This window comes from Pelodiscus sinensis, chromosome 6, assembly GCF_049634645.1.
Source record: "Pelodiscus sinensis isolate JC-2024 chromosome 6, ASM4963464v1, whole genome shotgun sequence".
NCBI classification, from domain to species: Eukaryota; Metazoa; Chordata; order Testudines; family Trionychidae; genus Pelodiscus; species Pelodiscus sinensis.
In genome coordinates, this window is record NC_134716.1 from 126699602 (window position 1) to 126718748 (window position 19147).

Genomic DNA, 19147 nt, shown 5'->3' on the forward strand with positions numbered 1-19147 from the left:
CATCTGCTGGGGAAGAAAACTACCCTAATTCTCCTATCATAAATAATCATCAATCAATTCTGAACTTTTATCAGGGTGCAAGTACATTCATTTTGTACACGAGGCAATGATATTCTCTCAAGCAAAAATCTAAAACATACTTCATTACAATAGTTTAATATCAAAGCTTGATCTTGCTGCCAAATGAAGTCAAAGGCACAACTCTGTTAGTTTCAGGGGGAACAGGACTGAGCCACAAATCCAGGAGCTGTTAAAACACTTGACCATGACATACATTTTGGAAAAGGGGGATCTGGTTCTGTGCAAGCAGAGTTCTTTACGGAAACATATTTATAAGCTCAAGCCATATTAGGTAAAGGGAGCAATTTGTCACTCCATTTGATAGATGTTTATTCTTCATAGAAACACCGGGCGCTTTGCAACTCTGCAGTTCATAGATGGCACAAAGATTCAGCTGTTTTGTAATGCTCACATTCTTCTCATGCAAAGTGACAGTCCTTTGGACACTGAAGCAGGCCTGTCATACCAAAAAAATGAAGTACATTATGTCTGTTACCTACTACACTCTAGATATTAATATACATGCAGCCTGACAGAGGAATAGTTATTGACTCATCTAAGTCTCAGATTTGAAACACCTAGGATCTCTAGCTTAGAGACAGCTCAGCCTGTTATCCTTACATGAACGGTAAGATGAGTTCCATGCAATTTGCTTTCTATATTTTGGGGTCTTTCAGACAAGATGTTAAAAAGGGACGGTCTGACTATTGTGTATGTCATTAAAAATATCATGGCATTTGGGTATATAAGGGGCTTGCTGGAATGTCCTTGGGTAACATGTTACACACACAGAACGCAAGGGTGTGTGCCAGTAACTACTGGGCCTCATTTCAGTGCCAATACATATAATTTGAAAAGCAATATAATCATAACCTAGATGCAAAGGAGTAGTGTAAAGTGCTACATGCTTTCTTATACTAAGAACTAATCTTCAGACAATTCTGTGCCTGTTATACTTGCTTGAACAGTGCAAGTATAACTTCATGGAGGTTAGGTCCATCAATGGCTATTAGCCAGGATGGGTAGGAATGGTGTCCCTAGCCTCTGTTTGTCTGGAAATGGATGACAGGAGAGGGATCACGGTGAGGATTACTTGTTGTGTTCCCTCCCTCTGGGGCATTTGTGTTGGCCACTGTCGGCAGACAGAATACTGGGCTAGATGAACTTTTGGTCTGACCCTGTATGGACGTTCTTATGAACAGACAGCTCATATACATATATATGAAACAACAGATAAATAACGATGTAACAATTCTTTAGTTTTACATCATCGTGGCCTCCTAACCATAAGATCACATCATAAAAGGTTTGTCATCAGAAAAGAATTCCAGTGTGTGGCATTAGATTTTTGCTTTTGGAAAAATAGACATACAGATAGAGAAAAGCTGAACAACAGCAGTGGATGCCAATGGAAACTTTGTACCTTCTGAATCCAGGGAATTTGCTAGACAATCCACCTCTTGCCCCAAAACTATGGTCTAGGATCAGAGCCATTATTTTAAAATGTTTCTAAAAATAAGCATACTAATAAATTAGCTCTTATAGTCCTTTCCATCCACAGCTCTCAAAGTACTTTACAAACCAAAGTATCTTTATTCCCAGGCCAGGCATAAGGAAATGGAGGTATAAAATGGTGACAACTATAAAAATGCGAACCAATGCAACAATGCCTTTCAAATCAACAGATGGAAGGGAAGCATGAAATGTCTGCCTTCAAGTCAGTGGGGCATTAACTCTAAAGATTAACGTATAACATGTTGTGCTAGCTATGTCGATCCCAAGGTATTAGAAAGCCTCTCTCTTTCACCAACAGAAACTGGTCAAATAAAAGATAACATTTCACTCACCTTGTCACCTTGTCTCTCTAAATCTTAATGACAGTTTAATTTAGGGATGTAAGCGACTAGTCGACTATGCGATAAGCATATGCTTATCGCATAGTCGACTAGTGACTCGACTAGTCGCTTTCCCCTCCTCTTGCTGCCTCTATCAGAGACATGCAACAAGGGGGGAAGCGGGAGCTAGTGCTGGGGACAGCCCGCTTAAAAGCCGGTTCCCTCCCAGCACCGTCTTTGCAGGGGAGCAAGGGAGGCAGAGGTGTAGCAGGGGACAGGGTGGGAGCCAGGCTAGTTGATTCCCAGCTTGCCCCCTCTGCACTTCAGCTTTTTAAATGTATTAAGAGTCTAGCTCTTAATACATTTAAAAGGCAGAGCCACAGTGGGGTTAGCTCCCGGGGTCTGCAGTCCCCGTCCCCTCCCATCAACTAATCGACTAGTCAATGGAAATTCCACTGACTAGTCAATTAGCTGATTAAATGCCATTTAACATGCCTAGTTTAATTGTTAATGTTTTACTCGTGGTGATTTTAGCTGATGTCAGACAAGGTGAACTAATAGTTGGTGATCTATGTCCTACACCAGGGGTCTCCAAACTTTTCAGCCCGAGGGCCGCATTAACTATCAAACAGCAGTTCGGGGGCCGACTACACACTTGAGGTCCAAATAAAAAACAATCAAAACATGGATGTTGTTTTTAATTATTTATTTAATATTATTTTATTCAGTTATTATTTAATAACACATTGATACACTACACATGAACACCTGTATTAGTGTGAATGGTGAAATTGTTTCCTGGATGCCAAAAGGTCTCCACGGGCCGGATGAGAGGGCCTCGCGGGCCGCATCCGGCCCGCGGGCCGTAGTTTGGAGACCCCTGTCCTACACCATGAGAGCACCTTGTTTACCATGATGTCTATCACTGCAGTATTCTTGGCTCATGAAAGTGAGGAACTAGGAGAGACAGAACATGCACGTCCTATGCATATTACCACTCCAGATCACAGTTCTAGCAACACATCTCACTTGTCATCTACAACAATACTACTCCAGCCCTGAACCTCCAAGCACTGACTACCAATTATGCCAAAGTTCTTGGTGGTTTTATGATGTGTATAAATAGGGGACTAGAATGAGACCAATCTAGCCAGACAATTCTGCACTAGCCTAGGGTGCCAGACTGGAGATAAACTATATTACCTCATAGATCTTACTCCATCTCTAGCTTATTTGAACTCCAAACTGATTTTTAGCTGTGGCCCAAGGCTGAATATGAACTCTGGATTCTAGAGGTGAAAGGCAAGTGTGAGGGATACTTACAGGGGCTCAGAGGAATGTCAGAGAGACATTTGCAAGGGCCCATGCCAGTCCCCACAGGGGCAGAAAGGGAGTGCCACGCTTCCAGCCCCCCACTGCCTCCAGACCAGCTCTGTCTCTGACCTCATTCAGCCTCTCTCTCCTGCTTTCTCTCCCGGCCTAGCTCCACCTTCATGCCAGACCCATCCCCAGCCCCACTCCTCCCCTCTGTTCCACCCACAGACCAGCCCCACCACTAGCCCCAGCTCCTCTCCCATCCCCAAGTCTACCCCCAGATCCACCCTCAGCCCAAGCTCAACTGCTGAGGAAGCCTTCATTGTGCAGTAATGGGAAGAGGGGTGGGGTACAGACAAATTCCATTATTGGTAAGGGAGAGTTTAACTGGAAAAGTTTGCGCACCACTGAGCAACTGCATTATCGCACAACACTCTGCAAGATATTTTACACTTCTCTGACCCTTTGTAGCTGCCTATCATTATTATCTGTATTACATCACAAGGGGGTGCCATTTATGGCAAGGCTCTATTGTGCTACCCACTGTACCTATAGTAAAAAACAGTACCTCTACCAAAGAGCTCACAACTACAGTGAATGCAACAGGTGTGTGTGGGGGGGAGAGGGGGGGCAGGAGAAACAAACAGGTGCAAAAATGTGAAAGGGAATGGGGTAACAGTAATACAACCACAATTGTCCATGAATTAGTTATGGGATTTGTAGCTACAAAATATTTACCAAAGCAGAGTAATTCACTGTGTACTTATATACTGCTGACTTACTGCTGGAACAAGAATTACACAAGCCCATTTTTAAGACACAGGGAAGAAAGCTGAACACTGGAAAAGGACAACTGCTTACAGATTCAAGTATGAGACAAGCATTTGGAAGAGGAGCAGAGCAGTTTCTGATTCTTACGTTACTTATATATTAACGATCACGCCCCCATCTGGTAAATGGACTACTACTAACTGAAGTGTGATCTGAAATGGATTGAAGAACTACTACCAAACACTAATTTTTTTCTTTTGAAATAATTTTAGGGTTTTTTAAACTTTTAAAAGTCTGCTAATTATTATAATCACTCTCTCATATTAATTATAGGCTGATGACCTCAGCAGAAGAGACTCCATTCCACAGCTGATACTCAACAACTGCTTAAAACAACAGCTGAATGGAGATGGGAAATGTCTAATATTTAACCACATGCTAATGAAAAATAATCTGTGAGTTATATTAGGATGCTGATTATTTGAAAATTGTGCCTGATCTCCTCTTATAGGCAACTCTTCCAAATGGTTTTGAATATTTGTTTCATTTTGTAACTACATAAGAACAAGTTGCTGTATGTTTATAGTTATCTGTTCACTCTGTGTATGTGTTTACTGGGTTAAGTCTCATGGCAACCAGCTTCCTCTGTATTTATAGTTTCCCTAACTCAAAAGCCCCCACATTCACCAATTGCTTAGATTTTCCAGCTCAATGGAGAAGAAAAATTAGACTCCGTTTAGGCTTTGACATGTAGTTGTTCTCGGTCACACAGTTATGAGCAGTTCATCTCCTTACAATGTGCTCTTACAGAGCGAATGGGAAAGAGGGCATATGGTTTTCAGAGAGGTACATGTTCAGGTCACTACCACAAATGCACTCAAAGAGAAAGGGCCAGGCACTCAGACTTGGTGTGGGCCACAGAAGTAGATTTATTTCCAACATCTACTGGGCCTCTCCCGTCAGCAAGCTTCATTTCAGTGATTCCTGGGTGTGTATCCGTGGGCCAGATGCATGGAGGCAAAAAACCTTTTATCTCTATTATTATTCCTACTTATTATTATTGTTCTAATTTATACTATTGTGGTGCCTCACAGCCTACCATGGACCAGGACTCCATTGTGCCAGGTATTGCCTAAACCAAGGGTGGGGAACCTTTTGGGTTGGGAGCCAATGACCGACAGAAAAATAAATCGGAGGCCACACAAAAGTGAGAAGCAAAGAAAAAAATCCACACCTCACTGACGTGGCCCCCCAACTAAGAAGCAGAAATACACGTCCCCTCATTCACCTCGCACACCAGAGCCTTTGCGGGTGGGGGCTGAGCTAGTAGATTTTGTGGTTCACTCCTAGGCTTTGGGTTGGGGCCAAAAATGCGGGGTTCAGGGTATGAGAGGGGATTGCCAGGAAGAAGGCTTGAGGATGGAGTCTGGGCAGGAGGTAGAGTGCAGGAGCAGGGTGAGGGTACAGGATCTGGGCCATGCGGGGTGCTTACTTGGCACAGCTCCCCGGGGATGCACGTGGCTCTGTGTCCCCCACTGTTCCCAGGCATGACCCCCTGCTGCTCCTATTAGCCATGATAACAGCCAATTGAAGCGGTGAGGGAAAAGCCTCCAGGAAGTGCTTTGCTGCACCATCCGCGGGGAGGAGGAAAGACGACGCAGAGAGCTGCTTCCTTGTTCCCCATCAGGCACAGCCTATGGTTCAGATCCAGCTCTGACTTGCCTGTCTCCGGACCATGCGACTTGGGGTTCCCGTCTCTCCTCGCAATGGAGAGCTGGTGCTTGCGCTCCAGCCCTGCAGGGGAGCCAAGGGGCTGGAGCTCCAGTGTGGGCTCCCCAATGCTGGAGGTGGGGGAGCTCTGAGTCTTCGGGGCAGAATCCAGGCAAATCAGTGGCCAGATTTGGCCCCCCAGGCCTTAGGGTCTCCAGCCTGGCCTAAACAGAAGAAAGAGAGACATCGCCTACCCCAAAGTATTCACAATCTAAATAAGCATTTTGTCATGATGAGCTGAATATAAATCTGAGTAGGCAACTGGCCCGTGCTAGGTGTCATATTCATAATTTGGAAGGAATCCATGGGTCTGACCTCATTTGCATAAAGTAGAACAAATTACAGCCAACCTGGTTTTCTTAATAGTTATGAGAGGTGGCAGCCCACCTGAGATTGCAGGAGCCATAATACAAGGTCAGGGTAACCAAGGGGACCGAGGCAGAACATTCCATGCTGGGTCCAGTTACATCCTTGGTGACACTCAAACTGCAACAGACAATGGGCAACATCCATAAGGACTGGTCACCTCTCAGGCAAAGCTCAGACTGAGATGGGGCAGTGCCCACTGGTACCCATCATCTCTGTGGGCAATGTTGAGATCCTGTGTCCACAGGACAATATTCACAGTGAGAGAAGGTGGAGGACCTGATGAGATTAATTGGCTGAGAGCCAAGATAGGGTACTTCCCAAAGACACCTGGCAGCTCTCTGGTGGCCCTTGAATCATGATGAGTTTGTGCCCACTAGAATCCATTTTCTCAACACCAGTGTTCAAATGAGAATGAGGCAATGTATGCTGGGACTGTCACATTTGTGGCTGTGCTCAGATCAGTGTAGAGGGGATCACTTGCCAGGATTATCTGGATGTATCTCACTTCATTCTCTACTGTATGAGCACCAGTGCACCCAAACCCTCTCTTGCAAGCCAATACCCTGTCCCAGATGGAGCCTGCACCCAGCACTTGCTCCCTGATGTCTACCTGCACCCAAACTCCCTCCCAGCACCTGCCCCCCAGGCTCCCAGCTGCACCCCAAACCCCCAGACTCCCACCTGCACACTGACTCCCTCCCAGCACTTGGTCCCAGACTCCCCCCTGCACCCCAACTCCCTCCCAGCACCTGCCCCCCACTCTCACCTGCCCCCCAACTCCCTCCCAGCTCCTGGCCCCAGACTCCCCCTGCACCCCAACTTCTGCCCAGTCTGCCCCCCAGACTTCCCCCTGCCCCCCAACTTCCTCCCAGAGCCTGCCTCCAGACTCCCACCTGCACCCCAACTCCCTCCCAGCACCTGTCCCCCAGACTCCCACCTGCACCCCAACTTTCTCCCAGAGCCTGCTCCCAGACTCCCACCTGCACCTGAGACTCCCACCTGCCCCCAGACTCCCTCCCAGAGCCTGCCCCCAGACTCCCCCTGCCCCCAACTCCCTCCCAGCGCCTGTCCCCCAGACTCTCCCCTGCCCCCCAGCTCCCTCCCAGAGCCTGCCCCCAGACTCCCTCCCAGAGCCTGCCCCCAGACTCCCCCTGCCCCCAGACTCCCTCCCAGAGCCTGCCCCCCAGACTCCCCCTGCCCCCCACCTCCCTCCCAGAGCCTGCCCCCAGACTCCCTCCCAGAGCCTGCCCCCAGACTCCCCCTGCCCCCAGACTCCCTCCCAGAGCCTGCCCCCCAGACTCCCCCTGCCCCCCACCTCCCTCCCAGAGCCTGCCCCCAGACTCCCTCCCAGAGCCTGCCCCCCAGACTCCCTCCCAGAGCCTGCCCCCCAGACTCCCCCTGCCCCCAGACTCCCTCCCAGAGCCTGCCCCCAGACTCCCTCCCAGAGCCTGCCCCCAGACTCCCTCCCAGAGCCTGCCCCCCAGACTCCCCCTGCCCCCAGACTCCCTCCCAGAGCCTGCCCCCCAGACTCCCTCCCAGAGCCTGCCCCCCAGACTCCCTCCCAGAGCCTGCCCCCCAGACTCCCTCCCAGAGCCTGCCCCCAGACTCCCCCCTGCCCCCCACCTCCCTCCCAGAGCCTGCCCCCAGACTCCCCCCTGCCCCCCACCTCCCTCCCAGAGCCTGCCCCCAGACTCCCCCCTGCCCCCCACCTCCCTCCCAGAGCCTGCCCCCAGACTCCCCCCTGCCCCCCACCTCCCTCCCAGAGCCTGCCCCCAGACTCTCCCCTGCCCCCACCTCCCTCCCAGAGCCTCAGGCAGGGGGCGAGGGGCTGGACCCGTTCTGGACGCCACCCAACACGTTACAGATCTGCGGCCTCTGGGCTCCTGGCCGGGGCAGCGCGGGGCCCGCTGGAGACCTCCCCCAACACCTGCCAACGCTGCAGCCGGGCCCGCCCTCTGCACGGCGACGTGCCCCCCACAAGGCCCCCACCGGGCCCGCACGATGCTCGGGTCGATTGGGCAGCGCCCACCGGGCCCCGCTGTCTCCATGGTGACGCCCGGAACCGAAACAAGTCAGGCTCCACTAGACCCATCGTCTCCATGGTAACTGCGCCCGACCCGTCCCCTCCCTTCGGGTGCCCCTGCGCTGCTTACCTGCGGGCAGCCCCGCTCCCGCCTTCCCCGGGGGTACGGCCCGGCCGACTCGTGACTCCCACCCCACGCAGGCTCCGACAGCAGCGGCTAGGCCGCGTCCCCATAGCAACGCCGCCTGCCCTGTTCGAACGCTCGCGCCTAATCTGGCGCCGCCCGCGCCCGGAACAAGCGAATGGGGCGCAAAGGAAGGGGCGGAGCTTCCAATACTGGCCAATTGGAAGCCAGGGCTGTCCGACGGACCGCGAGCTGCCAAATCCCAGCCAAAGCGTCTCAAGTCGAGCCCGGCCATTGGCTCGCCCCTGAACGTGTGATTGGCCGAGGCCGCTTTCGGTCAGTATCAGCCACGCCCCTTAGCTCTGGTTCCCTTTTTCCCGGAAGAGCAAGAGCCAGACCCAGAGTCAGGTGAGAGCGGGACCTGGCCGGCGGGGCGGGGCGGGGCGGGGTTGGGTTGGGTTGGGTTGGGGAGACGAGACGAGACGAGACGGGAGGGGAGGGGAGGGGAGGAGAGGAGGGGCTGGGGAATGGAAGGGGGGGTCTGGGAGGGGCTGGGGGATGGGAGGGGAGAAGGGGGGGTCTGGGAGATGGGAGAGGAGAAGGGGGGCTGGGGGATGGGAGGGGAGAAGGGGGGGCTGGGAGATGGGAGGGGAGAAGGGGGGGCTGGGAGATGGGAGGGGAGAAAGGGGGGGCTGGGAGATGGGAGGGGAGAAGGGGGGGCTGGGAGATGGGAGGGGAGAAAGGGGGGGCTGGGGGATGGAAGGGGAGAAGGGGGGGCTGGGAGAGGTTGGAGGGGAGGAAGGGGGGCCCTGGGAGTGGTTGGAGGGACGGGAGGGGAGAAAGGGGGGCCCTGGGAGGAGTTGGGGGGATGAGTAAGAGAAGACAGAGGAAGTGTGCTTTTTCTTGGACTTCCTGCTGTGTAGCCAGAGCCAAAAGCCAAAATAAGCTATTTCAACTTAAGTAGCTTAATTCGGCTTTAGCCCTACTGTGTAAACATGCCCTTAGAGCAGTGCTACTCAACTTTGGAAGCCCTAGGGGCCACAATGATACAGTGCATGCCGTGGACCGCAACTTAAGTGCGGTTGCATATACATGCAAATAGCTTCTTTCACACTGACAGGTATGAATACAAAGATTAAGCCAACCTTTTTCCTTGGTATATATGGTCATGCCAATTCTCTTCCAGAATATGATGTGAGGAAGTGGGTCTGGCCCACAAAAGCTCACCACCTATTAAATCATCTTGTTAGTCTTTAAAATGCTACATAGTTTTTCCTTTTGTTTTAACAGGATTAGACACTTAGGCTATGTCTACACTCCTGGCTTCTTGTGCAAGTAATATGCAAATGAGGCTAAGCGTGGAATATTGCTGAGCCTCATTTGCATACCTAATGAGCCACCATTTTTTTCAGAAGAGGCTCTAGGGCAAGAAGGAGCATCTACAGTGCCCCTTCTTGCACAAGAAAAACCCTCTTGTGCAACACTGTTCTTCCTGAAAAGTAATAGGTGTAATGGCATTGCGCAAGAGGGTTCTTCTTGCGCAAGAGCCTCTTCTGAAAAAAATAGTGGCTCATTAGGTATGCAAATGAGGCTCGGTGATATTCTATGCTTAGCCTCATTTGCATATTACTTGCGCAAGAAGCCCCGAGTGTATACATAGCCTTATATTTTAATTTTTGAATGAACACAGAGAATCTTACATTTCCATGCAGCTTTTAAAAATCACACCACGTTGTACAAGAGTCATAATAAAATCACATTGGCAGAGTTTTCTTCCCTGCTCTGCCACTGACCCAGGCTACTCCTTCAAAGCACTGTAGAAAAGTTACTCTGCTTTTACCTGTGCAACCTGCATCTCCTCTAGATGACTGGTCCTAAAATTATGACTCTAGCTGAGGTGAAGACAAGAGCTCTATAGAGGGCTTCCCTACCTAGAATTCTGTACAGAAAGGAAGTCTCTCCCCTTTGGGTAATGAGTAATAGAGATGTAGCCGTGTTAGTTTGACCTTGCTGAAACAAAAGAGAGGATTGTGCAGCACTTTAAAGACTCACAAGATGGTTTATCAGGTGATGAGCTTTAGTGGGCCAGACCCACTTCCTCAGATCAAATTCTGGAAGAGAATTGGCATGACCATATATATATCAAAGGAATACAATGAAAAAAAGTGAACACATTCTAAAACTGACACATCAGATTTAGAACAGAAGGAGGGTGAGGGGAAAGGCTGGTATCTAGGAGGTAATGATACTAGGGGTGATAATTGGGGAAGTTATCTTTTGTTTGTTTAGCAAATCCTTGCTCTCTCTCACTTCTATTAGGGCTGTATCCCATCACAAACTTCATATCTAGTGCACTTTCCTCCATAGAAGCTACATTACAATGCTGTTATTCCTGTTTGTAACAATTAATCCTCTGCATTCATATTTGCTCTCGTTGCAATTAGCAGGAGGACCATGGCACTAAGAGCGTGTGGCTTGATAATCTACAGAAAGCTACAGCCAGGATCCTCCTCTTCAAAAATTGGTGACAATATTGAATATCTTCTTCTGCAGACATCTTATGGCACTCATCACTGGACCCCGCCAAAAGGTGATGTTCCCATGATGCTAAGAGAGCAACACTAATGTTCACTGTATCGAGGAACCAGAGACATTAGAGAATGTAAAGACCTCTAAGAGCAAATAATTTAATGGCTACCAGTCTTTTGGGGCTGTTCAGACAGTTAACTGTGTTAGCCCCACAGCTGTGTCACCCACGATTTACTCCACTCCATGCACCTGATTCTGCATTGAAGCTTGGGCAGTGGCCAGACTTGGGTTTGCAATTAGCCCAAGCTCTATGGCAAATAGAGCATGCATGATTAAATGGAACACAGGCACTGGCCATGCCTTGAGACGTAGGACAGAGGCTCATCACTAAGCTTAAGATGTTGTCACAGTTATTTTAGGTAAGTCATGAATGAGTATGGGACACTAAGCAGAAATTCACAGGAGCTGTGACATCACTAAAAATAACCAGGGGGAGGGACAGGGCTAGGTGTGGGGAGGAAGGGCAGGCAGAACCCTCCTGCCATGGTGGGGTCACAGCTCCTGTAGCTGCAGCGAGGTCACAGCCCTCGCTCTGGAGCTGGCTGCAGCTGCAGGATAATGATGTGCAGTCCAGCCACAGTCACGTAGCCATGGCTGGGGCCAGGGAGGGAAGGGATCCACGGCCTCCACTGTAGCCTTGGCCACAAGGTGGGGGGAGGAGCCAGGCCCACCTCTAGCGCCAGCTTTAGCTGCTGAACCCGAAGAAGTCACAGAGGTCCAGTAACGTCGTGGAATCCATGGCTGCCGTGACCAAATCGTAACCTTACTCATCACCCAAGGTGAATGACAGAGAAGGCATTTGGTTGTTCCTCCCTCAGACCCTGGCGAGGGAGCATTCAGTGCAGAAATCATTTTGAACTGTCAGATTTTATTCCCTCTCTCTCTCTGCCCATGCAACTTGTCTTGGTAGTTCCTGGCTCTCCCAGACAGAAGACACCATCCTACACATGCTGACCACACATAGATCAGTTCCTATCAGGGATGGTCTAGACGGCACTGGGTCCTGCCATGAGGGCAGGGGACTGGACGCGATGACCTCTCAAGGTTCCTTCCAGTTCTAGTGTTCTATGATTCTATGAATTATTTATTTTGTACAGTGCACTATTGAAAACTCCCTCATAGCATATATGCAGTAAATAAAGAGGACTTACAATGCTAGCACTTGTCTGGCAACTATGCTTCATATAATGAAACCGATATGCAAACTGGTCCCCATATCTTCTGAGCCAAAACCATGGGTAAGTAGAATTTGTAGTGTGCTGGAAAGGCAACACAGGTGGACTGTGACCATCCACTGCATAAAGAAAGTTCCATGGTTGAGTGTTCCTCACTGAGAAAGCCCTGATGCTAGCCACGAGCGTTCCAGCTGACTCTAGGTGCCACAGTCTCACAAAGGGAAATGTAAGCATCTCCGATAGCCAGGAGCCATTTAGGACTTTTTTAGGTCCATACCATCCTGGGAACCTTTCTAACCTTGTGGTTAAAAACACAGGTAGGAAATGAGCCTTTCCCTCCATAGCTGGCTGGGAGGGAAGGCTACAGCCAGGATCCCCTGAAATGAAAACTGAATCTGTGTAATCTGTTCTTCATCACTCATCTTGGACCAATAATGATGATGGTTTGCATAATAAGTAGCACCCACTGCTTTTTCTAGTGGCCAACTGTTTACCCATTGTCACATGTTCTGTACGGCATCTCTTCTTGGCCTTGCAGAGTTCATACAGCCAGAACCCAGATTCTCTTCTGCCTCATACATCAATACCATTATTAACTCAGTTCCAGCTGCCAAAATGCCCTTGGTCCTGTCCAGAAAAATGCAGCTGGGAGTTAGAGGAGGAATCTATTGCTTTATTAATTGAACATGTTTGAACTGGAATCACTGGGTTATTAACTTGCAAGAGTGGAATTCTTTGATTTTTAGTCACTTTTCAGAATAGATCCATGCTATAAAACTGAATTGACTCCAAATCGTAGGCACCTATTCTGCAGGTGTTCTGGAGGTGGACCACTCCTGGGAAAAAAAGTCAGCTGCTTGGCAGCAGGTGCTGTGAAGGGGGAGGGAGGCAAGAAGGGGTAAAGCAAGGGCAGAGAGTAGTTGGGGAAGCGAGTAAAGCAAGGGCAAGAACATCCGGGTCAGAGGTGCAGTGGGGGCAGGAAGAGATGGGTGGGGTTTTGGGGAAAGGGATGAGAATGGGGCTCGGGGTGAAGCACCCACCTCTAAAGAAGAAAGTTGGCACCTGTGCTCCAGATGTAAGAGCTGTTTTCTTTCCTGACATAGAGACAAGGAGCAAGTGTGCAGAGGAATACCGCATTTTCCCTGCAGCCCAGCTCTACTAATGGTGGTGATTTCAAACACTGTCAGAACCCAGGCAAAAGTAGAGCAACAATTCTGAAGTCACATCCCCTTCCAGTCCTCTATTGAAACCAACAGAGTTAAACCATAAATGAATGAAGTCCATAACAGTGTTTTCCTTCAGACAGTTACTTTGACTCCAAGTTGCTTGTGCTTTTCTGAGCGCTTGCCTGGTTTGTTCTATTTGTGTTCCTGTCTGGAGTTTTCATGAGAAAACTAAATCTGGCTTTTCTCAGGGAAAGTAAAAACAACTTGAGACTGTTATATTTATACCGATATGAAATAACGGTTGTGATGCTGAGGAATCCAGAGTGAATGGAAAGAACTAGAATAGTAACATGTCTGGCTAGAGGCTGGGCTTGTAGAGAGAAAGAGAAATAAGCTGACTCTAAGCTACTGCATCCTGCAGTACTGCTGCTCCAGTAGAGAACACTGCAGTGATATTAGTCTTACAGCTGTGTGTCATCTTCCATCCAAACCATCTTAGAAATATTACTACGCTGATATTCATTATTTTGTACTAACACACCCCCAAAATTGGGACAAGTGAAGATGAATGCCAAGTCTGATTCTAAGTGCCTGGGGAAGTGTCAGTAGGCAGAATGTAGCTGTGTTGGTCCTGGACTGTGGGGTTAGCTCCCTTCCCTTATTAAAAATGCCAGGCGCTAATGATTGTAAGGGCTCAGGCCAATGCATTAATGTCTCGGATGAAGGATGGCACTTCCTGCGCATAGTGCCCTGGCAGACCGTTGGCTCACTACTCATTCAGAGGAAAGCACGTCCTATAGACCCACGAAGCCGTGTGTTCCTTAGAGATCTTTCACCCAAGCATTGACCTGGTCCAGACCAGCGTGGCTTGGGGCATCTCATAAGATGATATTGCAGCCTTCTTCCTTCATCAGTCTCCCTTTTGCCAGGCTGTGAAGCAGTCTTGGGGCCTGACTGCTTAGAGGCTCTGGGTGGGAAGGGAAGCCGAGTTTTATTCACTACTCCAAAGATTTCATGATTGCATATGAAAACTGATGATCAAGTGCTTGGTGCATGTCCTTCATGAGCATCAAGCTTGACTTCCTCCTCCTTGGTGCCTGTGGGCTTGCTTCTGCAGCTCTTTTGATGAGTACTGTGTATTGATGTGAGATTTCCCACTGACTTTGTTAGGCTTGCTTGCTTAAGAGGTGCAGAATCAAGCCCCAAGCCACTTAAGGTACAACATGGATGACTCCTGTTCTCCTTTTAGACAGAAATATGGTCTTTTCATATGGGACTTTGCAGATAGGAGCACAGAACTGGAAAGGAGAATAATTCAGGAGGAGACTTCTAGCACAGATAGGGCACTGGGTGCTGATTGGCAACGTCAGCATACGTGTGATGAACACTATTCCTAAAATCCTAAAAGGAAGGAAGTGCTTGAGCTGGGCACAAAAAGTTTTGAAATGCAATTTGTGTTCTCCAATCTCTAAAGCAGATGGCTGTAGAAGACAGGACACGAGGGCTATTGTTTGTGGCAAATCAGATACTGCAGATGTGTTTTCCCTATTGCCAATTTAACAAACACAATGAGAACATTGTTTTCTTCTCAGAGACTTATTTTCCTCCCTCTCTTGGCAGGCCATGTGGATCCAGGTGAAGATGACCTGCAGACAGCCCTGCGGGAGACGCAGGAAGAAGCCGGACTCAATTCCAATCAGTTCACACTCATTGAAGGGTTTAAGAAAGAACTGCAATACATTGTCAGAAGCAAGCCCAAAACTGTCATTTACTGGCTGGCAGAAATGAATGACTATAACACAGAGATCAAGCTCTCAGATGAGCACCAGGCGTTTCGTTGGCTGAAGTTGGAAGAGGCCTGCCGATGTGCCAGGTATAAGGAGATGCAGGCTGCATTCAGGGATGTGCATCAGTTTCTCTGTTCCAAAGCATAAATCCTTTCATGGAGGAAACTGGGGATTTTAAAAGAAACCTGGGTTGCTCTTTTAGCAAGAATGCAACAGGGGTTGCACAGAAATGCAAATTGTATATCATCCCGCTGTGTGGTCATCTCCCCTAGGTTATCCTAGCTCCCACAGAGAAGCGTGGGCTGATCTAAGAGAGCAAGGAGATTAGATCCTGCACTGATGACTACTCCCTTGTGTTGCTTTTGTCAGGTCTCTTAAGCATTGAAGGGCTGAGAAAATCAAATCCTTCACCTCCCTTCATGCTGGAAGGACAGTGTTGAGAAAGGGAGCAGAAGGCGAATTTTAATAATAAAACACAGTTAAAAAAATTAGACCCTGAATTTCAAGCAGTTGCCAGAACTGCTGGGCTCTATTCCCAGCTTCTGGTAACTTGGTTAAAGTGCTTCATCTTTCCCAGTTGTCATGTGAATTGTATTTCCTTATCCTGTATGTTTAATGTTTGCAAAATGCTTGGGGAGCCTAGGAGAGAAGATGTTAGAGATGAACAAAATATAGTCAAAAATTTCCAACTCCCTCGGCTATTTCTGTTGTCTCATTTTGGGCTGTTTAACGTGTTGAAGGTCAGTATATAATAGACTTGGTCTAGGGGGCATAATGAGTCTGTGCCTACATTGAGCTGAGAACCTCCTGCGGCAGCAAGCTAAGCTAATGCTGACTCTGCAGTAGCTGTGATAGCATTAATATTCCTTTTCCCTGTGGGTTGCAGTCTCTAACGGGCAATGTGTTCACTCTCCATTGAGCACATCTGGCATTCTCTGCAATAGCCGGCATTGCTGCACACACACAAGCTAGATCGTTAGAGGTGAGGGTTCTAATGAACTCTTGTCTGGGCCTTAACTCACAAGGTATAAGCCACTGAACACCTTTAGTGCCCACTGACATCAGTTGGGGTTGAGAGGGCTCAGCTCCTGGTAGGTTTGGGACCATTTTATTGTGACAGAATGAATTGCATAGATACAGCGGCGCATTGTGCCTTACTAACAGAAATGATTTCAACCTCCCTGATTTTTGTTTTAAACTCAGCTTTATTATGAACACTGTTTCAAACCATTGTTTATGGGTGATGCCAGGGAGTGACGGAGAGCAAGCAGGGAGGGTGTTTGTGTAAGTAACGTTCAGAACAATAAAGATGCAAGATTGAAAACAGCAATCAGTAAGCAAGCAAGAGAGAAAATACCTAACAATGTGTTCTGTTTCACAGTCGTATTTTCATTGTTGTTTTCAGCTTCTGCCTAATCAACAAAGTAAAAAATATGGTATTGCTTTAAGTGCAAGAATATAAAACAAAAATATAGAGCCATTTTCAAGTAACCTTTCTACCCAGTCAACAGTAATGAACAGCCATTGGCCAAAACAAAACATTTTATTAGCTGAAGCCAAGGTTGGTAGCTGCATCTTAATGGCACTGCATATGTTGCATTCAATAATTGCTTTATGATTTGGAGTGCTGTGGAGTTGTGTACCAGGAATATAAAACTCTTGGTGAGTCAGCTGTGCGGCCATCAGCTGTTTTGCAGGATGAAAATGTAGAATACAAAGTCTTTTTATTTAAAAAAAACTTTTCTTACAGAATCTGTATTTTAGGGAGGGGAAACTTCAGCAAATGGCTGGAGAATGTCAGGGACAGTCATTTTGCTTTTGGCTGCTGATGGTGGAGCTGATAAGTCACAGATTCTCTTATGGCCAAAATCACTGAGGATTTTTTTAAGAGCACTCTGTAGCTGGCTTGGGAATCCAATTTTCTACTTTGAAGTCAAAACTAACCCTACCGAGTTTGGTTTATTCACCTTTCCATGTGACTCGGAGGAAAGTTAGCAACCAGCAAAGGCACTTTGTGGTTACATATAGATCTTACAGAATCAATCAGAACCCTTGAGAAAGTTTAAGCACCACAAACATAACACAATCTGCTCTGCCTGCTACAACTTTGTGTCGCATCACGCAATTGTTCTGAAGTGTTAAGCAGTGTGTGTTGGTTCCTAATAAAACATTAAGCTATTTGTTCCCAGTGGAAGTATCTTATCAGAGAGCACTACAGCATAGAAGCAGTGGGCTCAGTGACTTCTGAGGTAGCCCATCTAAAAGTTAGCATGATCAAAAAGGGGCGTGATGGTCCCATCCTTCCACTCAATCAGTATTTCCCCGTGCTGCAAGGAAGGGGCATGAGAGGCTGCAATGCTGCGTGGCCAGCTTCCTGCCGTCACTGTTAATGGAGAGTGCTCCTGTAAGCCAGCTCTACCACAGCTCTCTGGGTAGCTCTTCAAAGCAGACAGGAGCTTCTTCTTCCTAGAAGGATGAAAAAAGCGGGACCAAAAAAATCAATTATTTCACTTCAAATGTCATTTATATCCGAGGTGAACAAGGCCCTTCCCATCACATTTAGTAATGGGGTCTGTCTACTACTTGCTTTCCCATTTGAACGTACTGCTGGATCAGTAGTCCTGGAGGGTGAATGCCTTTATCCATACAAGTAGGATGTGGATGGCAGCAGCAGCAAGTTTCTCATGCAGATCACCCCCTTTTGGGTATAATGTGATTAAAATGGGAGAAGATGTCCTATACACAAGCTTTCACCAAACCCACAAATCCACGGTGTTTTCCTGACAGGGAGGGGCACCTATCAGTTGTACTTGTAACTGATACAATTTTTTCCAAAGGGTAGCTCATGCTCTTTGAAATAATTGGTAAATGCTGCAAAAAAATGCTGAGCCCTGTGCTTGCCCGTGTATTCCTGTGAGATCTAAACATTCTTCTGTCACATTCAGGTCACTGTCAACACAACGAACCCATATGCAGAGCTGAGCAAGACCATTAATATTTTTGTATTCCAGCACTACCCTGTTAGTTACACTGGAATGTACAGTTCTGAAAAGCTGCTCTGACAGATGAGCAGCTCTGTTTTGCACTTTGCAAGTTCATCTTGCACTTTGAACACTTGGTTTTTAAACCCATCCAATGAAACCTCTGAGGATTCAATGATTCGTTGTTTCACCCGCTCGCCATCTGAGAATGGCTTTCCCTTTTTTGCAAGCAACCAAGCAGTACAACAGTTAGCCAATGTCACTGTGTCACTCTCATCTAATGCTTGTTTAAGTAGTCACTTCTGCATTTCTAGGACTTCCTTCAGCTTGGAAAGCTATCAAGCACAGTGGCAGAAACTACTGGAAATTTTGCTGAGAGTAGAATGGCGGGTTTCATAATGTCTGCTAATGTATTTTTTGGAACCAATGTCACCTTGGTGCAAATTAAACAAAATGGCTGCCTCATCTGTTCAGTAACAAAATCATCTTGCTCCGAACTTTCTTTTGCCATCCTGTCCTCGTCAATGACTTCCCTTTTTTTTTGGCTGCTACTACTACGTTTTTTGGTTTTGCACTTGCTTTTTCTTTATCATGCCTTTTCAGCACAAAGTGATTCATGATGAGGGGCAAATTAAATGACTGGCAAAAGTAACAAGGGAAGGGAGCGCATGGCTCTCACAATGTTGTGTGCAATCCGGATGCTTCTCACACGTGTCCTTTCTTTAAATACACGTCAATCCTCATTTGCCTGGGGCTGCTGGACCCTCCAGGTCCCACCCTCTCCCCACCCTTTCCCTCATATTCCTGCAAACCGCGGGTTGACCACCATTGCAGCAACCTCAGAGTTACAAACCCCAGAGTTACAAACTGACCAGTTAACCACACAGCTCATTCAGAAGCAGAAGTATGAAATCAGGCAGCAGCAGAGACAACCAAAAGCCAAAGCAGTATGAGACCCTGTTAAACTTTCCCTTTATTTTTCAGTAGTTTCAAAAGAGATTTGACCAGGCGAAAAACCTTTGGGCGTGTTTCATTTAAGATGGTAAAAAGTGGCATTTTCCTTCTGCACAGTAAAGTCTCAAAGCTGTATTAAGTCACTTGTTCAGCTGAAATATTTTGAAAGAACACCCAAACGTTTTGTCCAGAGTTCCAAACATCCTCCATTCCTGACGTGTTCGAAACT

General features: G+C 47.7%; 3 protein-coding genes across 6 annotated transcripts in view; 1 reads left to right on the forward strand and 2 right to left on the reverse strand.

Moving 5' to 3' along the window:
* The window catches only part of KIF24 (kinesin family member 24), a 42498-nt gene extending 34070 nt beyond the window's left edge, over positions 1 to 8428 (reverse strand). The window contains exons 1-2 of one of the 2 annotated variants that reach the window (XM_075932789.1): positions 8273 to 8402; positions 6138 to 6236 (exon numbers count right to left, since the gene is read on the reverse strand). In XM_075932789.1, coding sequence (XP_075788904.1) covers positions 6138 to 6156 — 19 coding nt within the window. In that variant the 5' untranslated portion in view covers positions 6157 to 6236; positions 8273 to 8402. Of the gene's footprint in view, positions 1 to 6137; positions 6237 to 8272 lie in introns of both variants that reach the window. The other variant, XM_075932788.1, reaches the window with a different exon arrangement.
* Positions 8429 to 8587: 159 nt separating this feature from the next.
* On the forward strand, positions 8588 to 15675 carry NUDT2 (nudix hydrolase 2). 2 transcript variants are annotated; one of them, XM_075932794.1, is made up of 3 exons: positions 8588 to 8674; positions 10714 to 10856; positions 14817 to 15675. In XM_075932794.1, the coding sequence occupies exons 2-3, from the start codon at positions 10721 to 10723 to the stop codon at positions 15128 to 15130; spliced, it is 450 nt and encodes a 149-aa protein (XP_075788909.1). In that variant the 5' UTR covers positions 8588 to 8674; positions 10714 to 10720; the 3' UTR covers positions 15131 to 15675. The 2 variants fall into 2 exon arrangements, with proteins under 2 accessions (XP_075788909.1, XP_075788908.1); XM_075932793.1 differs by having other exon boundaries at positions 8603 to 8674; positions 10711 to 10856.
* A 493-nt stretch (positions 15676 to 16168) lies between these two features.
* LOC102448411 (uncharacterized) overlaps positions 16169 to 19147 on the reverse strand; it is a 36306-nt gene continuing 33327 nt past the window's right edge. For both annotated transcript variants that reach the window (XM_006122983.3, XM_006122982.3), the window contains one exon: positions 16169 to 17449. In XM_006122983.3, the coding sequence (XP_006123045.2) occupies positions 17242 to 17449 (208 nt within the window). In that variant the 3' untranslated portion in view covers positions 16169 to 17241. The remainder of the gene's footprint in view (positions 17450 to 19147) is intronic.

Excerpts from the sequence above, each read along its gene's own strand:
- NUDT2 (XM_075932794.1), top strand. The coding sequence starts at position 10,721 with ATGGCACTAAGAGCGTGTGGCTTGATAATCTACAGAAAGCTACAGCCA. Across the intron at positions 10,857-14,816 it reads TCACTGGACCCCGCCAAAAG|GCCATGTGGATCCAGGTGAA; the intron begins GTGATGTTCCCA and ends CTCTCTTGGCAG.